We start from the raw sequence: 22,412 nt of genomic DNA, 5'->3' as shown, positions 1-22,412 counted from the left end.
AACTAGACATTAAGATGGAAGATCGTTAATAGAAATGAGGAAAGGATGTGGATGGTATTATTATTTAGACCATTTGAGTGCCAGGCCCTGTTTGACAGAACCGGTTGAACATGATTGTAGTAGGCCTTGGGTATATTTGCTTGTTGTTGCCTGCAGGGTTTAACTGCTTGCCATTAGCAGTTACACCCCTCTCCCCCACCCCACCACACCCAATGACAGATTTTGACTAACATAAGAGCCCACTAAAGATGCCATGCATTTAGGAACAAATTTAATAATTTCAATTTATTCCTATATGTGGGATATCTTCTTGGACTGATGGTCAAAATTTGTTGTTATGGAGAAAATAAGTGACTATTGCATATTGAGATATATGGCCATATAAAGTTGCTCTAGTGGCATTGCAAGCATACAAGCTCTACACTCAATCTCTCCTGGAATCCAAGAAACATCAAAGTTCCTGGTACTCACTGTGACCAAGCTACAAGTGCAAGTGAAAACAAAAATGCAATTTTTAAATAAATAATAAAAAAAAAAAAAAAACTTACCCTCACATAACTTAGTCTTCTCAATTTCTGATTCTCACAAATTTCGCACTCATTACGAACATGAAATTTTTCCATCAAAATATTGTTTCTGATGAATAGCTCTTTATTTGCTCAGTAAAGCTGGACATCTTATAATCAAGTTAAACTGCACTTTGGATAGAAATACGTAATTAATCAATGATATATAACAGAACTCAATATCAAACACATACCTTATTGAAACGTTTGTGATACATTAAATGTAAAGAATACACAAATACATACATAATAGAATTAAGCCGTACTGTATTAAGTAATTAAACATTTGATCATTTTCAAAAAAATCTGTTTAGACAATGCTCCAGTTGGTGAAGGCAGTGCAGAAAACTGTTTTAGATGATGCATGCTCATTTTAGTTTACTAAAATTTAATTAATGAGAGCTAGCTAATTTTCGAAAGATAAACTAGCAATAAAAGAATTAAGAGTCAAAAAACACCAAGAAAAAAGCACTGTTGGAATTATGTTTGGCAAGATTAATTAGGGACAAAGGTACTCAAAATACATACAAGTCAAAATGAGAATGTCTTACTTTTTTTTATGATTTACTCTTTAATATACACCAGTTTAAATATTTTACACTTATATAAAATTCCACCAAACTATGTACAACAGCTTAATTCACATCAGCTAGAAAACAATATTTTGTTCAATCATGACTTGAACTGATCATTATTAAATCAAGAAATATTTGTCAGAATGTAAAGCAGAACTTTAAAAAAAAAAACAATTACATACTAAATAATTAATGAAATTCAACTTTTTTGAGCAATCTGACTGGGGTTGGTAATGCAGATAATCTTCTATTTTTGTGCTGAAGTGGAGTGGAGGAAACATTTTTTGAATTCCTATAACAAAAAATAAGGAAAGATATTTTAATTAGATAGATAATGAAATGACCAAAAAAAAAAAATTTACATTTGAAATATACAATAAAAATAGTAGTACAGTAAACCCTCACTAATTAGAATTAAGTGATAATCGGATCAGTGAAGCAAAAGATAGCCCTAAAAGACAAAAAACTTAGAACACAAATAAACAGAAAATTTAATGATATTTAATGAATAGGTAGTGCTGATGAAGAGAGAGGAGAAAGAAGAAGAAGAAAAAAAAAAAAAAAAATCACTGTAGAGCCTTTATTTAAAAACTATAAAGGACAATAGATGGATAAATGTATTGTCTTTTTATACATTTATCAGGTGGTGTTGGCATCGCATGCCAATGCCACCTGATCGTTGCTGTGAACACCACTTAAATACAGCTTTTTCCCAGCAACACTTCTTTTGGCTTTTTAAATGTCTATTTGATACCCTGCTCTTATCACTCCCAACATTGAATTTTAAAGCAAATGTCTTTATAGTTTCTTTTTGTTTTTAATATCAGTCACAAGCCTGTTGGCCAATACCAAATTCTTCAGCAATTTTTTTTTTCCAGAACACCATTTTCAAGTTGTTCTATCACTTTGAGCTTGTTAATGATAGTTAAAATAACTGTTTTCTTTTTACTCCATATTATACTTCATTAGAACCCATAATTATATAAAATATGTTAATTTATGTACATATGTATATACATCTGTCTGACTCAGAGTCAACGATACTGAAAAACACGCTAGGCAATGTACGTTCCGTCTCTCTCTGAGCAGTCAATCAGCGCGCAGTCAGAGTTACTCATCTGCCTGCCTTAATCCGGTGTGTCTTTCAAAGTACTCAATTGTGAACAGAATTTATCATATTTCGATCCAGATTAACTGTAACCAGATTAGTGAGGCTTTACTGTAGTAGTAGTATTGGAAAATGATGCACGAAAGCAAGCTTATATAGCATCAGCAAAAAAAAAAAACATACACACTTCACCCATCCTTACCCTCCAAAAGAATGTCTAGTTCTTCCTTGAATTTATTCAAACCATCCATTTCCACAACAACTGATGGAAACCAATTCCAACAATCAACAGCTTACTGACTGAAGGCAAACTTCTGCACATCTATCCTTCAACCATCCTTCATCAACTTTAAATTTATGCTCCCTTGTGTGTAGTCTCAGCAAGAAGAATGCCATAATTCATATTAAGCTTACTCAATCCATTCACGGCCTTAAACACCTCAATCAGATCACTCTGCAGGTGCTTAATCTCCAGATGCTGCAATTCGCAGAACTGAAGCCGTTCTAGGTAAGAGCACCCTTTTGTTCCCTTCACCAATTATCCCCAGAGGTTCACATCTGGTAAGTATGGGCTCGGCACACCCAGGGTCCTGAGCTGGATATCATCATTCTTCTCTTTCTCGGTGATTTCCTTCTACTTCTCTCTCTCTCTCTCTCTCTCTCTCTCTCTCTCTCTCTCTCTCTCTCTCTCTCTCTCTCTCTCTCAGGGTAACTCGAGAATTTTTTTTGGCTGGTGCAGCACAAGCCTCAGGCTTCCTTGCAACATATAGCTAATAATAATAATAATAATAATCTAGTTGCCATTCTCTGCACTCATTTGAGCAGATTGGCATTCTTCTTCCAGTCACATAGCTCCCTAAGGAGCTGTTGTGGCCACCAACAAATTCCTCCAATTGCATTGATCATGTGCTCTATGAGCAGTATCGCAGTGTCATGCCCAGAAGTTCACTGATCCCATCCTTCCACCTAGTTGCAGGTCTTCCTCTGCACCTCTTCCCCTCGATTTTTCCTTCCATTATATTCTTCAACAGAAATTTTCCCTTCTTACTATATGACAAAAAAAATTGAGTTTTCTTTTGTTGATGCTATGAAGAAGAATTTTAGGCCTGCTAATTTTATTCAATACCCACTCATTTATACTTTGATCCAAGTAAGATATGCAGTATTCTCCTGTAAGATCACATTTCAGATGCCTCAATTTTCTTCCTGTCAACTCTTTTCAGATTCCATTCTTCATATCCATAAGTGGCAACTGGAAAAATTAACAAATCAATGATTCTCAGTTTTGTCTTTAGGAGCAGATCTTGATCTCTCTATAATTTTGTCAGATCAGCGACCAATGTTTTGGTAATTGCCTGTCGTCTCTTTACACTGTTTGAGCAATCACTATTTTTATTTATTCTTGACCCTAAGTAATCAAATTCATGAACTTCTTCGATATCTTGCCCATTAACCTTCACTTTATTGGAACCCAGATTATCAACCAATCACCATAATTTTAGTTTTATACACAATCAGAAACTGTCCTTTTTTCTTATTTGCTTCATATACTCTCCTCAGGGTTTCTTTAAGATGATCTTTAGAATTGCAAATTAGCACAGTATCATCTGCATAACGAAGGCTGTTTATCTTCAGTCCTCCAATTTGGATGCCAGTCTCTAAATCTTCTAAAGCTTTACGCATGACATCTTCTGCATAAAGATTAAAAATGTGAGGTGATGAAATACAGCCCTGCCTGATACCATTACCTATTGTGAAAAAGTCCATGTTTCCTATGTTGGTTCTCACAGTTCCTTCCTGGTACAGTAGCTTAATCAGCTGAATTATGTGGATTTGGAAATCCATATTAGTCATTGTTTCCCATAGTTTCTCATGTTGAACACAATCAAATGCTTTTGCATAAATCTATAATACGCAAAACGACTGGAAAGTTGAATTCTTTGCATTTTTCAATAATTAGACGTAGACTTAAGATCTGATCTCTGGTTCCTCTGCCCCTTCTGAAACCTGCTTGCTCTTCTGGCATTTCTTTTTCAAGTTTTCTTGAGATTCTGTTTAATATGATTTTAAGAAGACCTGCTAGCATAAGAAATTAGGCTAATAGTCCTGTAATTTGAGCAAATTTTCAGATTTTTTTTTGGTAAGGGAATGAAAACTGATTTCTTCCAATCTGATGGCCACTGTCCCGTTTCCCAAATTTTTACAATCATTTTATGAAAAAACTCTGAGCCCCGCACACCTGTAGCTTTAATCAATTTTGCTGGGATTCATCAATTCCAGGTTGACTTGCCACATGTCAGTTCTCTGATGGTTTTTTCGATTTCTTTCTTCAATGGAATTGGTTCGTGATCAGACTCTTGAAAAGGGGGTGGCAGATCATTAGTGTCAGCAGGTGCTCAGAAGAGCTGCTCACAGTATTCTTTCCACCTTCCTTTAATTGTGTTCTCTGTGTTAAAATTTCCCCTTTGGAGCCCTTAATTACATTAAGTTTTGGTTGGAACTTTTGTTTTAAGGCTTACATCATACATCTTGCTTAGTGTTGTTTCATTTGTTGTGGTATTCGATTTCTTTACACTTTTGATTGATATAATCCTGTTTGTCCTGGCTTAGAGAGCGCTTGATGACTTTGCTTAGTTCCTGATACTGTTTCCTTGTACACCCACTTAAACTCAATAAGTTTAAAAGTGGCTTCTAGATGGTAGTATGACTGTGAATGCAAGATGCTGCAATCGATGGAGTTAACATAGGGTGCTGCACAAGAAATCAATTTGTTTGTGACATTTCAATAGCATTGAACATCCCTAGGTTGAGGATTAGTGTGATCTACAAATGGAACTGGACTGGTGCTGAAACTCGTCACAAAAACCAATGGAAAATCTGAAACTAATGGAACATGACAGGATTGTCCTGCACACAATTATCCACTCAGAACACAGAAGCCTTCAGTGAGCTGATTGGAACACATCAGCACCAGTATAATGCACAGAATGCTGCATGATATACGTTACCATGGTTGAGCAGCTGTCCACAAGACACAAATCAACCTGACTAATGCCAGGTGCCATCTAGCTTGGAGTAAGGCCTGCTGTTCTTGGACTGTAGACCAATGGAAAACTGTGCTTTGGATGCTGGTGTCCAGATATTAATGTATGGCAGTGATTTTTTTCATCAAAAGTTGAATAACAGCTCCTGATGAAAAAAAAAAAAAAAAAAGCACAGGTGATAGGGAAGGGTAGGTGACTGAATGAGAAAGGGAGGATGATAATGAACATATAATACATTTCTGAGAAGTTTACATATCATTCTTTTGTAAACATTCAAACTTTATTTTGTTGAAACAATATTTTAGCACATATTAATAAAACTAATTTATTAATTACAGATATTATTATTAGCCATATGGTGCAAGGAAGCCTGAGGCTTATGCTACACCAGCCAAAAAAAAAAAAAAAAAAAAAAAAAGAATTTTGAATTACCCTGAGAGAGAGAGAGAGAGAGAGAGAGAGAGAGAGAGAGAGAGAGAGAGAGAGAGAGAGAGAACAAGGGTCAGAAGTAGAAAGGAATCACCAAGAAAGAGAAGAATGATGATTACTAGCTCAGGACCTTGGGTGTGCCAAGCCCATACTCATCAGGTGTGATATATTTATGATCTATTACAGATTTATGAATGATATTAATAAAACTAATTACAGCTGTATTACATTGAGGGAAACAACAGAACAAAAAGAGTTTGCACTGCTAAATCTAGAAATACAAACTGTTTTTAATACCGAGCTAGGCCGAGTTGGTTTTAATTACTCCCAAGGTAACTCAGGGTATGAAGGACAGTTTGAGGTTTGCAAATTATCTATGTTCTAAGGCCACTGTCAGTTTTCTGGAAGAATCCCCAGAAAAACCCTGAGTATGGTGTTACCCTAGGCTACTGTTGAAATGAGTATAACAGCATGTAGCACCAAATGTATTAAAGGATATATGAAAAATACTCTTTAATAATAGGAAATGAGTCCTTGATGCCTAATTCAAAAATCCTTATTTGTTATTAAATTTTGCACTGCAATACTGTGTTAACCTAATACTAATCACTCATAATAATATACACAGTACTTATTTATGATGAGAAAATTGTTTTCTTAAAAATTACTTTTTTTTTTGTGACAAGTGTGTGGTGTAATTCCTGTGTATTGACTAAATATTTACATTGTAAAATTACTTTTTAATGTAACATCACATAGTATACTGATTAAGTCTTTAGTCATTTTTAAATGCTCAACCCTTTGCGATCCACTATTAGTTTTGCTGTTTTTCCCTACCTAGTCCTTTTCCAAAAAAAAAAAAAAAATAATAATAATAATAATAAATAAATAAAAAAATTAAATTAAATAAAATTCCTATTGGAAATCTGTTGTTCACAAATTTATTTTTAAATTTACATGAACTAACATGAACGTACGCTTAGACAGACAGTTGTCCAGGACTGACAATTTTGCAGCACTTGTAATTTGACAGAGTTCATGATAATCACAGGTTCTGTTGAAATTAATTGCACTGTTTTGAAATTAGGCATGAATAAGTGGTTTCTCCAGAACACAAGTTAATAGCTAAGCCAAATGCTATAGCCATTATATAATTTTTAAATAAAAATACTCAAATTATGTTTACAAAATCATGTAAATCAAAGGTTTTTGGAACCTTTGATTTACCAGACCAAAATTGCATTTTAGCATTAATTGAGGAATATGATGCAAGAAAGCAAGCTTATACAGAATCAGACAAAAAAAAGTCTTCCCATTTCACCCATCCGGTCACTCCAAATGCTTGTCTAGTTTGGCCTTAAATGTATTCAAGCTTTCAACTTCCATAACAACAGATGGAAATCTGTTCCAGCAATCAACTATCTGATAGCTAAAGGTAAACTTCCGCAAATCTATTCTACGACTGTCTTTCCTCAATTTGAATCTATACTCCTTCAAGTTCTTAATCTGAGCGAGGGAAATATACCATCAGCATTGATGGTACAACCATTGAGGTGTACAACTCCTTGAATGGCTCAAGTCATTCAAGGGGTTGTACACCTCAATCAGATCACCTTGCATGTGCCTAGTCTTGCAGAATTTAAGCATCTCTTGGTAAGAGCACCCCTTTATTCCTCTCACCAATCTCATTGCCCTTCTCTGTACTCATTCTAGCAACTCTATATCCTTCCTAAAATGAGGCCTCGAGACCTGCATGCAATACTCAAGGTGTGGCCTGACCATTGCCTTGTACAAAGCTATAATCACCTCCTTGTCTCTGCTAGCAAAATTCCTATATATATCATTGACAAAACTCCATGACCTGCTCTGGCAGCCCATCTGCACTGCTCAGAGAACTTCATATCTGACTGCTCAATTACTTCCAAGTCTTTTTCATTCTCCACTCCCTGAGTGTAGTACCACACAGTTGGTACATTTCTCTTCGGTTACTGCTACCCATATGCAGTACTTTGCATTTGTCAATGTTAAATTTCAGTTGCCAATTCTCAGCCCATCTGCCTAACTTTTCTAGAACCTGTTGCAGTAGCATACTGTCTTTACTATCATTAACAACCCTGCCAACCTTTTGTATCATCTGCAAACTTATACATTAAGCCTGATATACCTTCATCGATATCATTAATAAACACACAAAACTATAATGGGCCCAGCACCAAACCCTGGGGGACTCCACTAATAACTTTAGTCCACATAGAGTAGTGTGCATTTATTACTACTCTCTGCCATCTCCCACTCAACCATCCCTTTATCCATTGCAGCAATTTGCCCTTAATGCCATGCAGGTCCAATTTGTACAGCAGTCTTCCATGTGCAACAGTATCAAAAGCTTTCCCAAAATCCAAGTATATATCAAAATTATTTTTTTTGCATACAGTTCCTTTGTGACCACATTGTAGTATCCAATCAAACTGGTCAGACAAGACTTCCCCTTAACAAACCCATGCTGTGTCTGAACTATTACTGCAGTCTTGTCTAGGTGATCCTGCATCACTTCTTTAACTAGTGACTCCATAATTTTCCCTGGAACAGAAGTTATACTAACAGGTCTATAATTTGCATCACCCTTAATTAATTATATACAAAACTAATTCATTAAGCAAAAATTAATAAAGTAAAATATAGTAACAAGCAATGCTTAAAAATCTTACAAATGAACGTTAGGAGTGGAAGTAAAAGTAGAAGCTGGCAGAATATTCCCACAATTCTCTACAGGAGTTGAAGTCTGGTTAGTCTTTGGAGTGGTGACATTGTTTGAGAATGAGAACTTTGAGCTTCTGTTCATTGCTGTGTCCAAATGTTCAGACTTTGGAAATGATGGCAAAGAAGTATTTAGTCCTGTAAGAAAATTTCTAGGTATTTTAAATTGCCTAGGCATTAAATAGTTTAAGAGTGTGAAATGGCTTTAACATATATAAGGCAATACTGAAAACATGACATTTTGTGCAGTTAGGAAGAATAAGATGTCAATTTTGTTTTAGCCCACTAACAATGCCTTTTAGGGGTCCTGTAAGGTCCCCTAAAAGGCACTGTAACCCCCCCCCCCCACAAACTTTTCTGGCTGTTGCATATTCAATAGAAACAATGCAAGAATCAAATTTATCTCTGTTTATGGCAAACATTATCTATTACTAATATCCACTTGCAGATACTTCTATAGGTGTATATTAGTTGCAGTATCAGCATTGGTATCCCAGACAGTTGAGATATGCAGCCTTTATTCACTAGGCCTTTTCATCAGTTTCCTGAAATCATTTCATAATTATTACTATTATCACCATTAACCATATGGTGCAAATAAGCCTGAGGCTTTTGCTGCACCAGCCAAAAAAATTCCTGAGTTACCCCATGAGAGAGAGAAGTAAAAGGGAATCACCAAGGAAGAGAAGAATAATGATATCCAGCTCAGGACCCTGGGTATGCCAAGCCTATACTCACCAAATGTGAGCCCCTGGGGTTAATGCAATGAAATGTTTATAGTAACATATTTCTGAATATATTTTCAGACATGGCATTAATCTCTTCAATTTGTTTAAAATAATTTAATAGAATTCTTCCTGGTGCTGCTTTATCTCTTTTGCAAGAGTGAAACCAATCCTGAGTCATGCTATCATAATACAAGGAATTTAATTTTTCATTTAGTTTATTTAACCAAATGGTTTTACCATAAACAGTAGGTAGTAGGGCTTACATTCTACACACAAACACAAGCCAAAAAAATACAAACTTTTGTATTAAGACAGTCACAGACAAAATAAATGCAAATAGATGCAAAGAAAATCCAAAGGTGCTCACATTTGGTGAGTATGGGCTTGGCACACCCAGGGTCCTGAGCTAGGTATCATCATTGTTCTCTTTCTTGGTGATTCCCTTCTATTTCTGACTCTCTCTCTCAGGGTAACTCGGGAATTTTTTTGGCTGGTGCAGCATAAGCCTCAGGCTTCCTTGCACCATATGGCTAATGATAACAATAATAATGTTGTTATTTGTTTTTTTTAGGAGCATTAGCAACTAAGGCCATATTGCTCTGGGATATGTGGTGGTCATTCCCCGACCTTTCCGCATTCTCCGTATTTGGTGGTGACAGGCTCGAACCCTGGTCTAATCAAGAAGCATGTGCTACGCACTGCTGCTCCTTCCCACCTGGCTACGGAGGCGCCTAATAATAATAATAATGTGTTGCATTTTTAAGTATAAAGACCGAATAGGCTGTTTGACAGCATTAATCTGAAGCCTGAAATGCATGATCTATCAGACTGAAAAATGTCTTATCGTGGGTGCACGTTTAGCAGGAGCCACAAAAGACAACTCATTTCTCAAAAGCATCTATCTCAAAGGTTTTTAATGACTGGAAAGCAAGTGGTTCTTCCACATCTCAAAGTCATAAATGTGGCAGCAAAAAAACACTTCAAAAGTGAAGCCATCATACTCTAAGTAGGAGTGAGGAAAAATGGGATATCCAGCAAGCAGCAAATAACATACAAATTCAACCAAGCCCAGAACTTCCCTACTTCAACCCATACCATGTGCAGTGAATTGAAGAAATCAAGTACTGGCATTGCTTGCCTATTCAAAGCCACTTGTTTCCGAGAAAAATCCGCTTGCACTGGAGCCGAGAACATCGTGAAAAGACAGCAGAACAATGGAAGAAAGTCATACAGTCAAATGAATCATGATACATTTGTTTTGCACTGATGGTAGGCAGAGATAGTGGCAAGAACCTCCCAAAGTGATCGACCCTGCTTACCTTGTTAAGACAATACAAATATCTGGAGGTGGTATCATGGTATGGGGAATTTTTGTTGGCACAGACTGAGCCTGTTGATACCATGGAAGGTCGAATATCATCTAGGGAGTACCTGAATTTTATCAGATCTACTGCATCCTGCAACGTTACACTTTTATCCTAAAGTTGACGGGTACTTTATGGATGACAATGCAACAGTGTATCATGACAGAATCATGCAAGAATGGCTTGGAGAACATGACATGAATTTGAACATCTTCCCTGGCCTCCACATTCACCTATCAGTCCTATTGAGAATGTATTATTAGTTGTCTGACAGAACCAGGGGTATCCCCCATCTCTGACCTATTAGGAATGTGTGGGATATGAGAGAGAGAGAGAGAGAGAGAGATTTGGCAATGAAGTGTTCTTCCATCAATTTTGTTGCAGCTATGTGATATTTTACTAGAATGGTCACAATTAGACCAAAACTGACTAAAACGCCTTCTAGAATCTATGCTGTTTTTTTTTAATGAAAATTCCAAATGAGAGGAATTAGAACCTACAGTACTTAGATTTGGGTTGGAGGTTGAGAAGTCGAAAGAAGATATTTGTTAACACTAGACTTAAATTTCTGTAGACTTAATTTTCAGGAAATACGTATGAAGGAAGGTTGTTCCAGAAAACAGCAGTTGAATGAATAAACAAGGAAGATGAAAAGTTGGTTCTGTGAGTTTGAAATTGGACAGTAAATGGGTGGCTGGTGGCGGCACATGTTTGGACTGTTTTGAAAAAGAGAGCAGGGATTATCAAAGCACATTTGCTGTTATTCTGAAGGTGCAATTCAGAAGAATTGTGCCCATGGAAGTATCCGTAGAAAAGGCATGCAGCATAAACAGTACGTCTATGAGACAGAGTGGAGAGACTATTAGAGATGAGTCATTAGTTAACCTAACTGACTTCTTCTGAATGGAATCTAGAAGCCCGAGAGAGGTTTTAGGGGTACCAACCCAGATGTGGGAACAATATTCCATGGTAGAGCAGAGTTGTGATTTGTACAGATTGAACAGCTGTTTGGAGAAAAGTAACGCCGAGAGAGAAAGAGAAAACCAAGTTTTTTATATGCAGAGAAAGCAATATTTGTAATGTGCTTGTGCCAAGAGAGATCAGAAATCACGGTAATCCCCCAAAAGAGATATATCATCTTGCCTAGAAATCGGAGTGTCACCAAAGATAAGCATAGGAGCAGAAGAATCCTTTTTTGAGGGATATAAGACAAGACTGAGTTTTAGAAGGGTTGAAATCAACTAAGTTGTCTTTGCCACTCTGGAGAATTACCTGGAGATCAGCATTTAAGGAATTGGTAGCGGATATTTGAGAAGTTGAAGCTGACTGAGCAGGGTAAGGTTTCTCAAAATGGAAAGTGGAAAGCAATGTGCTATCATCAGAAAAACTATGGACAGGATTTCCAGTCAATGGAAGAAGGTCATTAATATACAAAAGGAAAAGAATGGGGAAAAGAACTGAACCTTGGGGGACACCAGTATTAGTGGAGAAGTTAGAAGACAGAGAGCCATCTACATCACCCTCAGTAAGCAAGCAGAGAGAAAACTGGATAACCAATTACAAAAAACAGTTAGCTAACCATAAGATGGAAGCTTGTTTAGAAGACCTTTATGCCAAACATGATCGAAAGCCTTTGGGATGTCAAGAGCAACTGCTTGTGTTTCACCGAACTTTTTCATTGAATTTGTCCATAAATGGGTAACATAAGCCAGAATATCACCAGTGGATCTGATCTCTTGCCAAAGCTATCCACTGATAGCCTTGGCAAGAGACTAGAATGCTCGGCTACCATTAGGGCAAGAAGCAAGTTTTCTACTCTTAGCCTGTTCAAAATCTAGTTTGGACTGATTAATAACTGCTTTACAATTGTTGCATCCTTTGGTGTAGGCAGAAAATGAAACTGAAGAATTGGAAACAAGCCAATTACAATATGCAACATTCTTCTCTTGAACAGCCTTAGCACATTTATTGGAAAATCAAAGTTAAGATAAAGGACGAGATTAGATTTTAAAGTGGGGTGTGGGATAAAGGATTCCATTCCTACAAGAATAATTTCACTGACATGATCTCAGCAAACGTTAATATCAAGAGTTTTGAAACAGTAATCCAACCAAGGAAAACAAATCTTGCAGGTCATTCCATTTTGCATTCTTGTAATACCAAACAACATGAGGTTTGGGACAGCCATGAGATAAAGGTGCCACTGGAGAAGAGACAATCACCAAGTTGTGGTCTGAGGTGCCTAAAGGACCACTCACTTCAACTGTGTACTTAGAAGGGTTGTTTGTGAGAAAAAGATCAAGCATGTAGGCTGTATGGTTAGGATTGTGTGGTATTCTTGTAGGTAAATGAACAATCCATGCAGGTCATTAGTAATTGCAAAAGCCTCAGCATCTTGACCAGCTGGGTCTGTGTGACTAGAAAATGGAAGCCAGTTGGAGTTGTGAACATTAAAATCACCAAGGAAAATTACCTCACTGTTAGAAAAGTAGGACTGGAGAAAGTCAAGTTGCAAAAAGTCAAGTCAAAGAGCTCCGAGTGATTGGTGGAGTTGGGAGAACAGTAGAGACAACAGATGAATTTGCCACAATGAGGGAGAGATTTTAAGCCAGAGAAGATCGAAAAGAGGAGATTCCAAATTATCAACTCTGTGACAGGGAATATCGGACCAGACATATACACAAGTACCACCTTTGAGGCGAAAGGAGAATAATTTGGGCAACATCGATTGATTCAACTACTGCACATCTGTGCAGTAGTTGAATCAACCGATGAGATTCTGTCAGAAAAAGTACATGGGGTTTGGCAGACTGCAAGTGGAAATGGACATCGTTGAGATTAGAATTGAGACCACGTATATTTGTGAAATGAACTAGGAAGTGTTTGGAAGGTTTAGATCTTTCTGCAGATAAGCTTTTATGAATTGTCAAACTATTAGTTTGACAATTCATGGTGTATTCAATAGTAAGAAAAAGTAGGGGGTGGGGAGACATGCTGTATGAAGTAATGAAATTTTTGGATATGGCATACACATGGTAAGAATATACCCAGATCCTTGACGCAACGTGGCCTCGACAATGCGCCCTGCATACACACTATTCAGACTCCCTCCAGTCACTATCTGCCAGAGTAGAGGTAGCAAGATTATACACTAGCTGATCCAGAAGCCTTCTTAAACAGTTACCAATAGGTTCGATCCAGTGTACTAACTAGCGGCCGGCCCACGAACACTGTTTTAGAGCTGTACCCTCGAAATGTAGGGAAGATTGGATCTCGCCATAATGTCCATCATAGCCTCAAAAGTCATCAAGCATACTGCATGATGGAAGAGATGGGGAAGGGTTGACCGGAACTAAACATAGGTTCCACCACTTCAAGCCTCCAATAAGCAAATTGGTGGTATTGCACCAGTTGATGAGTCATCTACCACCTAGTATTGCCTGGTAACACAGAGGGGTGGCATTCCTCCATGTGGTGTGGGTGCCACACATCGACCCATGTTTACGTTGGTTCACACCTGGGTGGTCCCCCACAGTGTGCTTGCCCATGGGGGTTATACCCAGGATTACTAATAGTCCCACCATCATGAAGGTGCAAGCAGAGGATTTGGCTGTCACAGACCATCCGGACTTCACTGAAATTGGGTCCACTTGACTTGAGTGTCACCTGAATATCAGTTCCATGCGTTTTAGACTCCCAGGTAGCAAGTACAGCTTGTCTGGCATATCTGAGAGAATGTCTGTGACGACCTCAAAGACCACACTTGTGCTGCACATTTGCTGTTATTTGAAACAAAGGCAATACAATTCGATACTGAATAAAGGATGTGTATGGATGGTATAATTAGATAAAATAGTGAATAGAGATCATTTAAATTTTAGAAATTTAAACTGACAATATTGTACTTGTGGTATAGACCCATATTTATGTATAGAAGAAATGAATTTAAAATTTACAACATTTACAGATTTGCACATCTATGTTCTTTTGATCTCTTGGTAGTCACTGTTAGTTTATTTGTTCAAATATTGAGGGAGATTTTAGGCCATTCTACGACTTTTGAGTCCAAAACATTTACATATGTTTTTCTGAATTTCTCTTCTATACTTCTTGTCCTCTGCATACATTTGTGGTCCACTACAGCTAATATTCTTCAATTATGCTTTAATGTAGTGTTACCAGGCATCCTGTATATACAGGACATGTCCTATATTTAAAGATTTTGTCCTACATCCTGTATCGAGTTTGTCAGGATGCCCTAAATGTCCTGTATTCAGCTTTTTTCAATAAATTACAAAAATTTGGCAGTTACAGCTATTTTTCTGTCACAGAAATTGGCACTTAAATGGCAACACTACTTCAATTTATTGTTAGTTTGCAACCCTTTCAATGGTTCAACCCCATGTTTATGGTTAGTTAGGAGTTCAGACTTCTGAGTGAAAGATACTCTGACATGGCCGTGAGATTATCAAATTCATTCTTTTCAATTCTTGTGGTGGTTGCTATTATCTATTTTTTATTTGTGTATATTTGAACCTGAAAATGCAAAATGCAAGTGTAAATTTCGCAACAAATTTTCAGAAGTGGACATTTATTAAACGAGGAAAAAATCCTTTTCAAGCTCTTTGTGCAGTATGCAATTGTTCATTCAATATCATAAATGGGGGAAAGTCATATATAAAACAGCATATACTAACAGATAAGCATAAGAAATGTATGATTTCTTCTACTAGTACCAAAGAAAGAAATAAAATAACAAATTTTTTCATTAAGAGAAATTCAGATGAAGAAGATAAAATAATCGCTGCAGAAGTTGTAATGGCCTTCCACACTATATATCATCATCAGTCTTTCAGTTCAAATGACTATTTGAATGTACTGCTACCAGAAGTATTTTCTGATTCCAAAATTGCAAGCAAATTTTCAAGTGCCAGGACAAAATCTACTGCAATAATAACAAATATAATAGCTCCATTTACTATTACAGAGATTATCAAAGATCTAAATGCCTCACCTTTTTACAGCATAGCCATGGATGCAAGTAATCATGATGAAGGAAAAAAAAAAATTTTCCCTTTGCTTGTGCAATATTTTTTTTGTTAAAAAGTCTTGCTTATAAGGCTATTGCAAGTAAAATCCCTTCCAGATGCAACTTCAGAAACAATAGCAAATTTTTGCAGAGACTCTCTTATTCAGTTAGGAGTTAATAAGAAAAATTATACTGCTTTTGGTGGAGACAATACAAATACAAATTTTGGTGGATGTTTGTATAAAGATGAAAAAAATGTTTATTCAAAGTTGAAGCAAAGTATGAATGATGCTATGGAAGGTGTTGGCTGTTCTGCATAATGCTGCTCAAACAGCATCTGATGTCCTTTCTATTGACATTGAAGTAATTGTCATGAAATTGTTCTCTTCCTTCAGCATTTATACTGTTTGAACTGAGCGATTAAACGATTTTTCTAGTTTTGTTGGTGTTCACAGTATTCTTCAATTCTCATTCAAAAACCCATTGGCTCTCTTTAACATATGCAGTTGAGAAAATCCTTGGTCCTAGGTTTATTTGAAGCACTGAAATCAACACTTTAATTCTGAAGGAAAGGCCCCAAAAATTCTTGACTTTTTAATAATCCTACTTTCTTGGAAAACAGAAGTGAACAGAGAAACCACATCAAAGGAGATCATAACCTTGCTCTTAGAAATAGTAAAATCTTAATTGTATACAAAAAACTTGTGCATTTCTGAAAGCTTCATGCGACAGGTTGTAACTGTGACATTTTTATGGGCTTCCAAAGATCCATAAACCTGATATTCCTTTGCAGCCCATTGTTTCTTGTTGTAATACACCTATGCATGAACTTTCTATGTTGCCAAGTTATTAGCACCCCTTGTTGGAAAAATTGTTTACACTGTTTCTAGTACTGCGAATTTGTTGTGTATTATTAAAGAACGTATTATTAAATTTTTGAAACTAAACAGTTTCAAAAATTAAAATGCAAATTTCAACAACCACTCTTTTTAAACCATTGGCTGCCACTGTTTAATAAAGCTTTTTTTTTTTTAAAAAGTATCTGTATGTAATTCCATTGGCTTTTGTTCTCCAAAGAGATTGAACTTTTGGTTATATGCGATTTTTTTCTTTAGTTCCAAAAAAAAAAAAAAAAAAAAACATTATCATAATTACAGCATATTTCATTTCTTTGGCAGTGCATGGGTTTCTCGATAGCATTTTCTACTTCAAATAGTACCCACAAAGGGGGAGAAGTTAGTTGGGATCAAATGAACTTGACTAAAATCAGGAAGGAGAGCCGTGCAGAGGGTGAGGCAAACGAGGCTCTTGCCACAGATTAAAAGATGAAAGGTGTGCCAAAAGAAAGATTAAATAATTGCCAATGTTGCCATGATTAACAATAGGATGCAATTTTTCATTCTTACCTTAGGTACTAAAATTTCTTGGCACAGCGCTGTCTGGAAGAAAAGTAAACTTCCTAGAAAAATCATAAAAACCAAATGTGAGCAACAGAACTGGAAAGTTTACAAGTATTTCTTTGCTGACTTGATTTGAAGCACTTCAAAGAAGTAGTAGCAGCATTAACTGCTTTTGTCAAGAAGTTTGCACCCAACAAACTCAGATTGCTCATACTGTCAATGGACACAGCCAGCATTAAGGTCAAATGTGTTATTCATCCACCCTACAGCCCTGACCTTGCACTCTGATTTTTTTTTCCCCAATTCACAGCAGACACACAATTTTCTGGGTTTTATTAATGAAACTGACTAATATTTTATTTAAAATTATCTGAATTCCTTCTTTCTGTTCTTTTTTAGAAGCCTGAAAGCAAGTTATATCTGCATTATTGTAAGGTACAATGAGGATGACAAAGCAATTTTAGATATGTTGATCATTTTACATATTGCTGTTGTATTCTTCATTAAATAAAGTACCAATGACATTTAATTTAATAAAAACTTTTGCCAAAACCTAGGGGTTTGCAGAACAATGGCCAAAAATAGCAATATAATGAATATTTCTTAATTACTGATTGCATTTCTGTACTAATTTGAAAAATAGTACATACCTTTCAACTGTTTTTTCTCTGTATTATGCAATTTTGGCGCTTTCTTCTGTATAACTGGTTCTTTAACCATTTGTGTTAATGGCATAAGTGCTTTTAGTGGGCCTGGTTGTTTATTACCTACTTCAATCTGGTCAACAACTGGATTTGTAGTTCTAGTAATGGGAACCTTTTCATGAGAATAAAGTTTTGTTTGAGCAATAGAACTTCTATGGTTAACTGACCTTCTTCTGGGAGATGAATTATTCTTTGATTTTGTAAATGATTTTGGTGTAGAAGAGGAAGAATTGGGTTTTAATGCTATTTCTGAGCATAACTGCATTTTTAATGATGTTCTTTTAGAGGTATTTACCTCTAAAGGCTGTAGTACCTAACAGAAAGAAGAATTTAAAACATTCAAGGACAAATTAAGATTATTTCAAAAACTATGAGGGCTATTCTGTTCAACAAAGAACGATCATAATTTTTCATGAACAGCCACACTGCTGGATGTTTCTAGCTGAGATGTGGAATTTAAGACTAAATCAAGCAGCATCACATAACTGCCCAGTCGACTTGTGTGTACAGTGTGACTTTGGCAGTCAATCAAGTTTATGCCTATTCAGTTTCACCTATGTAACATGCAAGGAACTGTATACCACTCTAAAATTTAGTTTTCCTCTCAAAAAACATCAGCTAAAGTGAGTGAAATGTTAAAAGAGAATTATGGTGAATCTATGCTTCCATATAGCATAGCTCACAGGTTGTTTAGAATGTTTAAAGATGGACATGATTCAATCACAAAAATTGGTGGTCCCGAAGTTCCAACCACTGCTGTCACTACAGAAACTACAAACACTGCTTCTTTAATTGTGAGATAAGATCATTAAGGCAAGTGGCAGATATGTTGAGAATATCAGTAGGAAGCATGCAAGGTATTTATTTTCCATGATCATTTGCATATGACGTGTTTGTGCACACTGGGTTCCAAGCAGGGCTGTAGTGGAGGGTATACGCCATAATGCCATATACCTTCTAGTTTTTTGAAAGTCTGAAATACGGTGTATACGGATATACATCGTATACCCTCTGGAATCCAATTAATATGCACAGTATACTCTCTTCTTTTTGTAACATTCATAGAGTATACCTTCTGCTAATTTTACGACTACAGCACTGGTTTCAAGGTTACTCACACCTGAGTAACAGCAAGTTTGCATAGAGGAGCTGTAATGGATGGTTACTGAAGATGGCAAGGGTCTGCAGAAGGTGATAATGGTGGATGAGACATGGTTTCATCATTTCAACTCAGAGTGCAAGCAACAAAGCTCTGTTTGGAAATTCATGTGATTGTGAACACCAAAAGAAGCAAAAGTTGTAGCTTCTGCAGGAAAGGTTATGGTCATTTTTTTTGACATTCAAGGAATGGTTTACCAGCATGTTGTGTCGTGTCATGTCATACAACTGTTATCAGACCTTACTACAGAACTGTACTGCCCACTTTTCAGGATCACATTCGTCGCAAATGACAACTGCATGCAGGTGGGTGGACGCTGCCTCATGACAATGCAAGACCTTACATTGCTCATACTGTCAATAGGCACTTAGCCAGCATTAAGGTCAAATGTGTTTCTCATCTGCCCTACAGCCCTGACCCTGAACACTGATTTTTTTTTTTTTTTTTTATATTCAAAGTTAAAGAAGGAACTGCAAGGAAAACATTTCCAGTTGTTAGAAGTTATAAAGACATCAAAGGCAATTCTCAAATGTATGTCAGAAAATTGCTTCCACCATATTTTTGAACAGCAGAAATTGAGGAGGTAAGTGCATTTCATCAAATGGGACTAATTTGTAAAGGACCATCAAAATATGGATGATTAATAAAGGTATGTTGCAAAAAAAAAAAAAAAAAAAAAAAAATGATTGTTCTTTATTGAACAGCCCTTGTACTATTAATACTTATTTGCTATTCTGAAATAAAACAGAATTTATTATATTTATAAATTTTTAGCCAATACACTTTGAAATATTCATACATCAACCATTTCAATAAAGCTGTTTTGTGTTTCAGCTATCTTGCATAAAATATATGTCCACATTATTGTGTCAAGAGCAAAGAAAAATTAGCAATATGAGAACAGCCAATAGTAAAATACCAAGTACATAGAAGCAAAAATCCTAAGTGGGATTTTTGCTTCTATGTACTTGGTATTTTGCTATTGGCAATCTCAAATGACATGGGCAGCTTTATTTTCATGGGGTTGAAACTTATTGGTCGAAAATGCCATGCACTATGTTTTTGTTCAGAACTACAGTAAAATCCCATTACAACAAAGTTTTAATGAAGTTTTTATTACAATGAAAATATTTCTAGGTGAAACATTCCAGCTGAATTAGCATATTAATAATGCATTATAATTCTTGTTTGAATGAAATAGTTATGCTAAAAATTTATTACAATGAGTTATTTTCAAAGCCCACCTAAGCCTAAATGAACTGGTTTGCAATAAAACAATTTTCTTCAGAAAATTACAAATGGTACTGAGTAACCTAACAAAGACTCCAACTATATTTACAATACAGTTGTGGAGTCTTTGTTTTAAGATAAATGAAAGTTTTAAAATATATGGTAAAAAGAACTCAATATTGCACTTTTTTTAAATTTGTATAACCCTTTATGAATGTTTCCTATTCTGTATATCACTGTGCATAATAACTGCATTATGCACAGTGATATACAGAATATTCTTGAAAATTCTCATTATCACATAATGAGAATTTTTGCTGAAACTCGCAACATCATTGTACATACTAAATGTGGAAAGCAATATCTGTAAATCGACAGACATTTTTTTAATAATTTTTTTCTGAATTCATGTTGATTGTATTTGTGTGCATGTGTGTGTTAAGTTATTTTAAGTTAACATATTTCAGTGTAATCATAACATTTTATATTAATTTCTTTCATACTAGAATTGACAACTTTAAATTAGGAAGGATGACTTTTGGAGCATCAACAGCAACAACTCCCAACAATTCTGACCACAATCTGTAATTCAGCAGGTTCAGATCAGGCATCCCAGAAGACCATTATGACAATGTGAATTTGGGATAAGGCAGGAAAGCTATGCTGTAATGTTTTAGTCTTAGAAAGCTTTCAGCAAGATTTAGCTTTTATGAGGAACCAAATCCTGTTGAAAGTCCAATCGTCTCCATGGAATATGGTTTAGTTAAATGGTTTACAATGTCTTCTAAAATATCTGTAAGGCACCTTTTTTAGAGATTTTAACCCTTTGTGTCACAGAAATGTAGGTCTGTGACACTTTCACAGTTTGCGCCATACTTAACCATCAGTGATGCAGGATGAGGAACTCTCTCCACCCTATGTAGTAGTAGTAGTGGCATGTGATGCAAGAAAGCAAGTGTATGAGCTTATGCAGCATCAGCCAAAAAAAAAAATGTATAGCTCCGGTAGCTACCCTAGAGCTGTGAGCATAAATTTTTTCATTTTGACAATTAAATTTTTCTGCAACAGTAAAGATTTTCTCATCTGTAAAAGGGATTGTTCTGTTCTTTTATGTCACTGCAGTTCAGATCACAAATTTCTGATTTCCTTTATATCAATAATTAACATTTGCCATTCTCCTATAGAAAACATGCAACCTAAGACAAGATTTCCTTAACTCCAACATGGTTCTGGATGTTATTTCCATTTCTCTGTCATCTTTTGTTTGTGGAGAGGATTCCAGTGAATTTGGTTACTAACAGCCTCAATTACTTTTGAAATCCTGGCTGATCTGCAGTAGTCACATGTTTTCCGTGGGTGGCATCACTTTATCTTTTAACACTAAATTGGGCAGTCAACAAAAAGTATACTATTTAATTTGTAAATTCAAAAAAGGATCTGTTATAACAAAACCATTTTTTTTAAACAATCAAATTGTACCATACTGATTCTAATGCTAAATAACAACTCTATAATTTTATTTTATTTATTTTTTTTTTATGTGTTCGGGGCACCTACAACAGAGTAAATCTGATTAGTCACGAAATGTGTCACAGAAGTGATGTCATGTACATTGTTGACAAATTTGTATTGTTGCAGTCATATGACAAATACCTGTATTGTTGTAATAATACTATTCAAGTTACAATACAAAAACTGTTTTATTTCATAATCAATATATACAAATCAAAATACTTAAAAGAAACATGAAGGATATTTCACATAAAACCATCTATCATGCACACACACCATTTTTTAAATTTTTAATGATTAATAATAGTGAAATAGACACTCATAAATGTGATAATTTATTGAAAATACATACTCAATGTAAAAAGCTATATTTTGAGACAATACTATATCTCATCATCAGGACTTGAAAAATGCAGAAAGTTTCCAGGTGCCAAAGATCAGCTATTAACCAACACAGATTGATAGCTGATCTGTGGCACCTGGAAGATTTTCACATTTGTAAGGCCTGATATCCTATCAGTCATTAAGCCTGCCTGAAAACATAGCCAACCAGTCATTAAAATAAATAAAGGTGATTCCAATAAAATTCCTAATATTAATTAATACATTATTACTTAATTCATACTATATCATAATTCACATGGTACTAGAGCTAACCTTGTAACACACCCTTGTTCCAAATTATTAAAATTATTTTTGCTACAAAATTCTTGAAATATGGCCCTTTTCAAAATGAAATCTTTTAAAAATTTATATTATAGTTGCCAACAGAGAATTTTCATGGATTCTTTCTTGCCTAGTTAATAT

The 22,412-nt window shown here is 35.6% G+C and overlaps 1 protein-coding gene across 1 annotated transcript in view; it reads right to left on the bottom strand.

Annotated features, from left to right (window-relative positions):
- Positions 1-1,330: 1,330 nt before the first annotated feature.
- Positions 1,331-22,412, bottom strand: part of LOC150090083 (uncharacterized) — a 116,095-nt gene continuing 95,013 nt past the window's right edge. Inside the window, exons 7-9 of the mRNA XM_090390168.1 lie at positions 17,651-18,017; positions 8,431-8,617; positions 1,331-1,433 (exon numbers count right to left, since the gene is read on the bottom strand). Of these exons, the coding sequence (XP_090246294.1) occupies positions 1,331-1,433; positions 8,431-8,617; positions 17,651-18,017 (657 nt within the window). The remainder of the gene's footprint in view (positions 1,434-8,430; positions 8,618-17,650; positions 18,018-22,412) is intronic.

The sequence above is a fragment of the Mastigoproctus giganteus genome, chromosome 2 (assembly GCF_048544385.1).
Source record: "Mastigoproctus giganteus isolate SK-2022 chromosome 2, ASM4854438v1, whole genome shotgun sequence".
Classification (NCBI taxonomy): domain Eukaryota; kingdom Metazoa; phylum Arthropoda; class Arachnida; order Uropygi; family Thelyphonidae; genus Mastigoproctus; species Mastigoproctus giganteus.
This window is presented reverse-complemented; position numbering and strand designations above follow the sequence as displayed.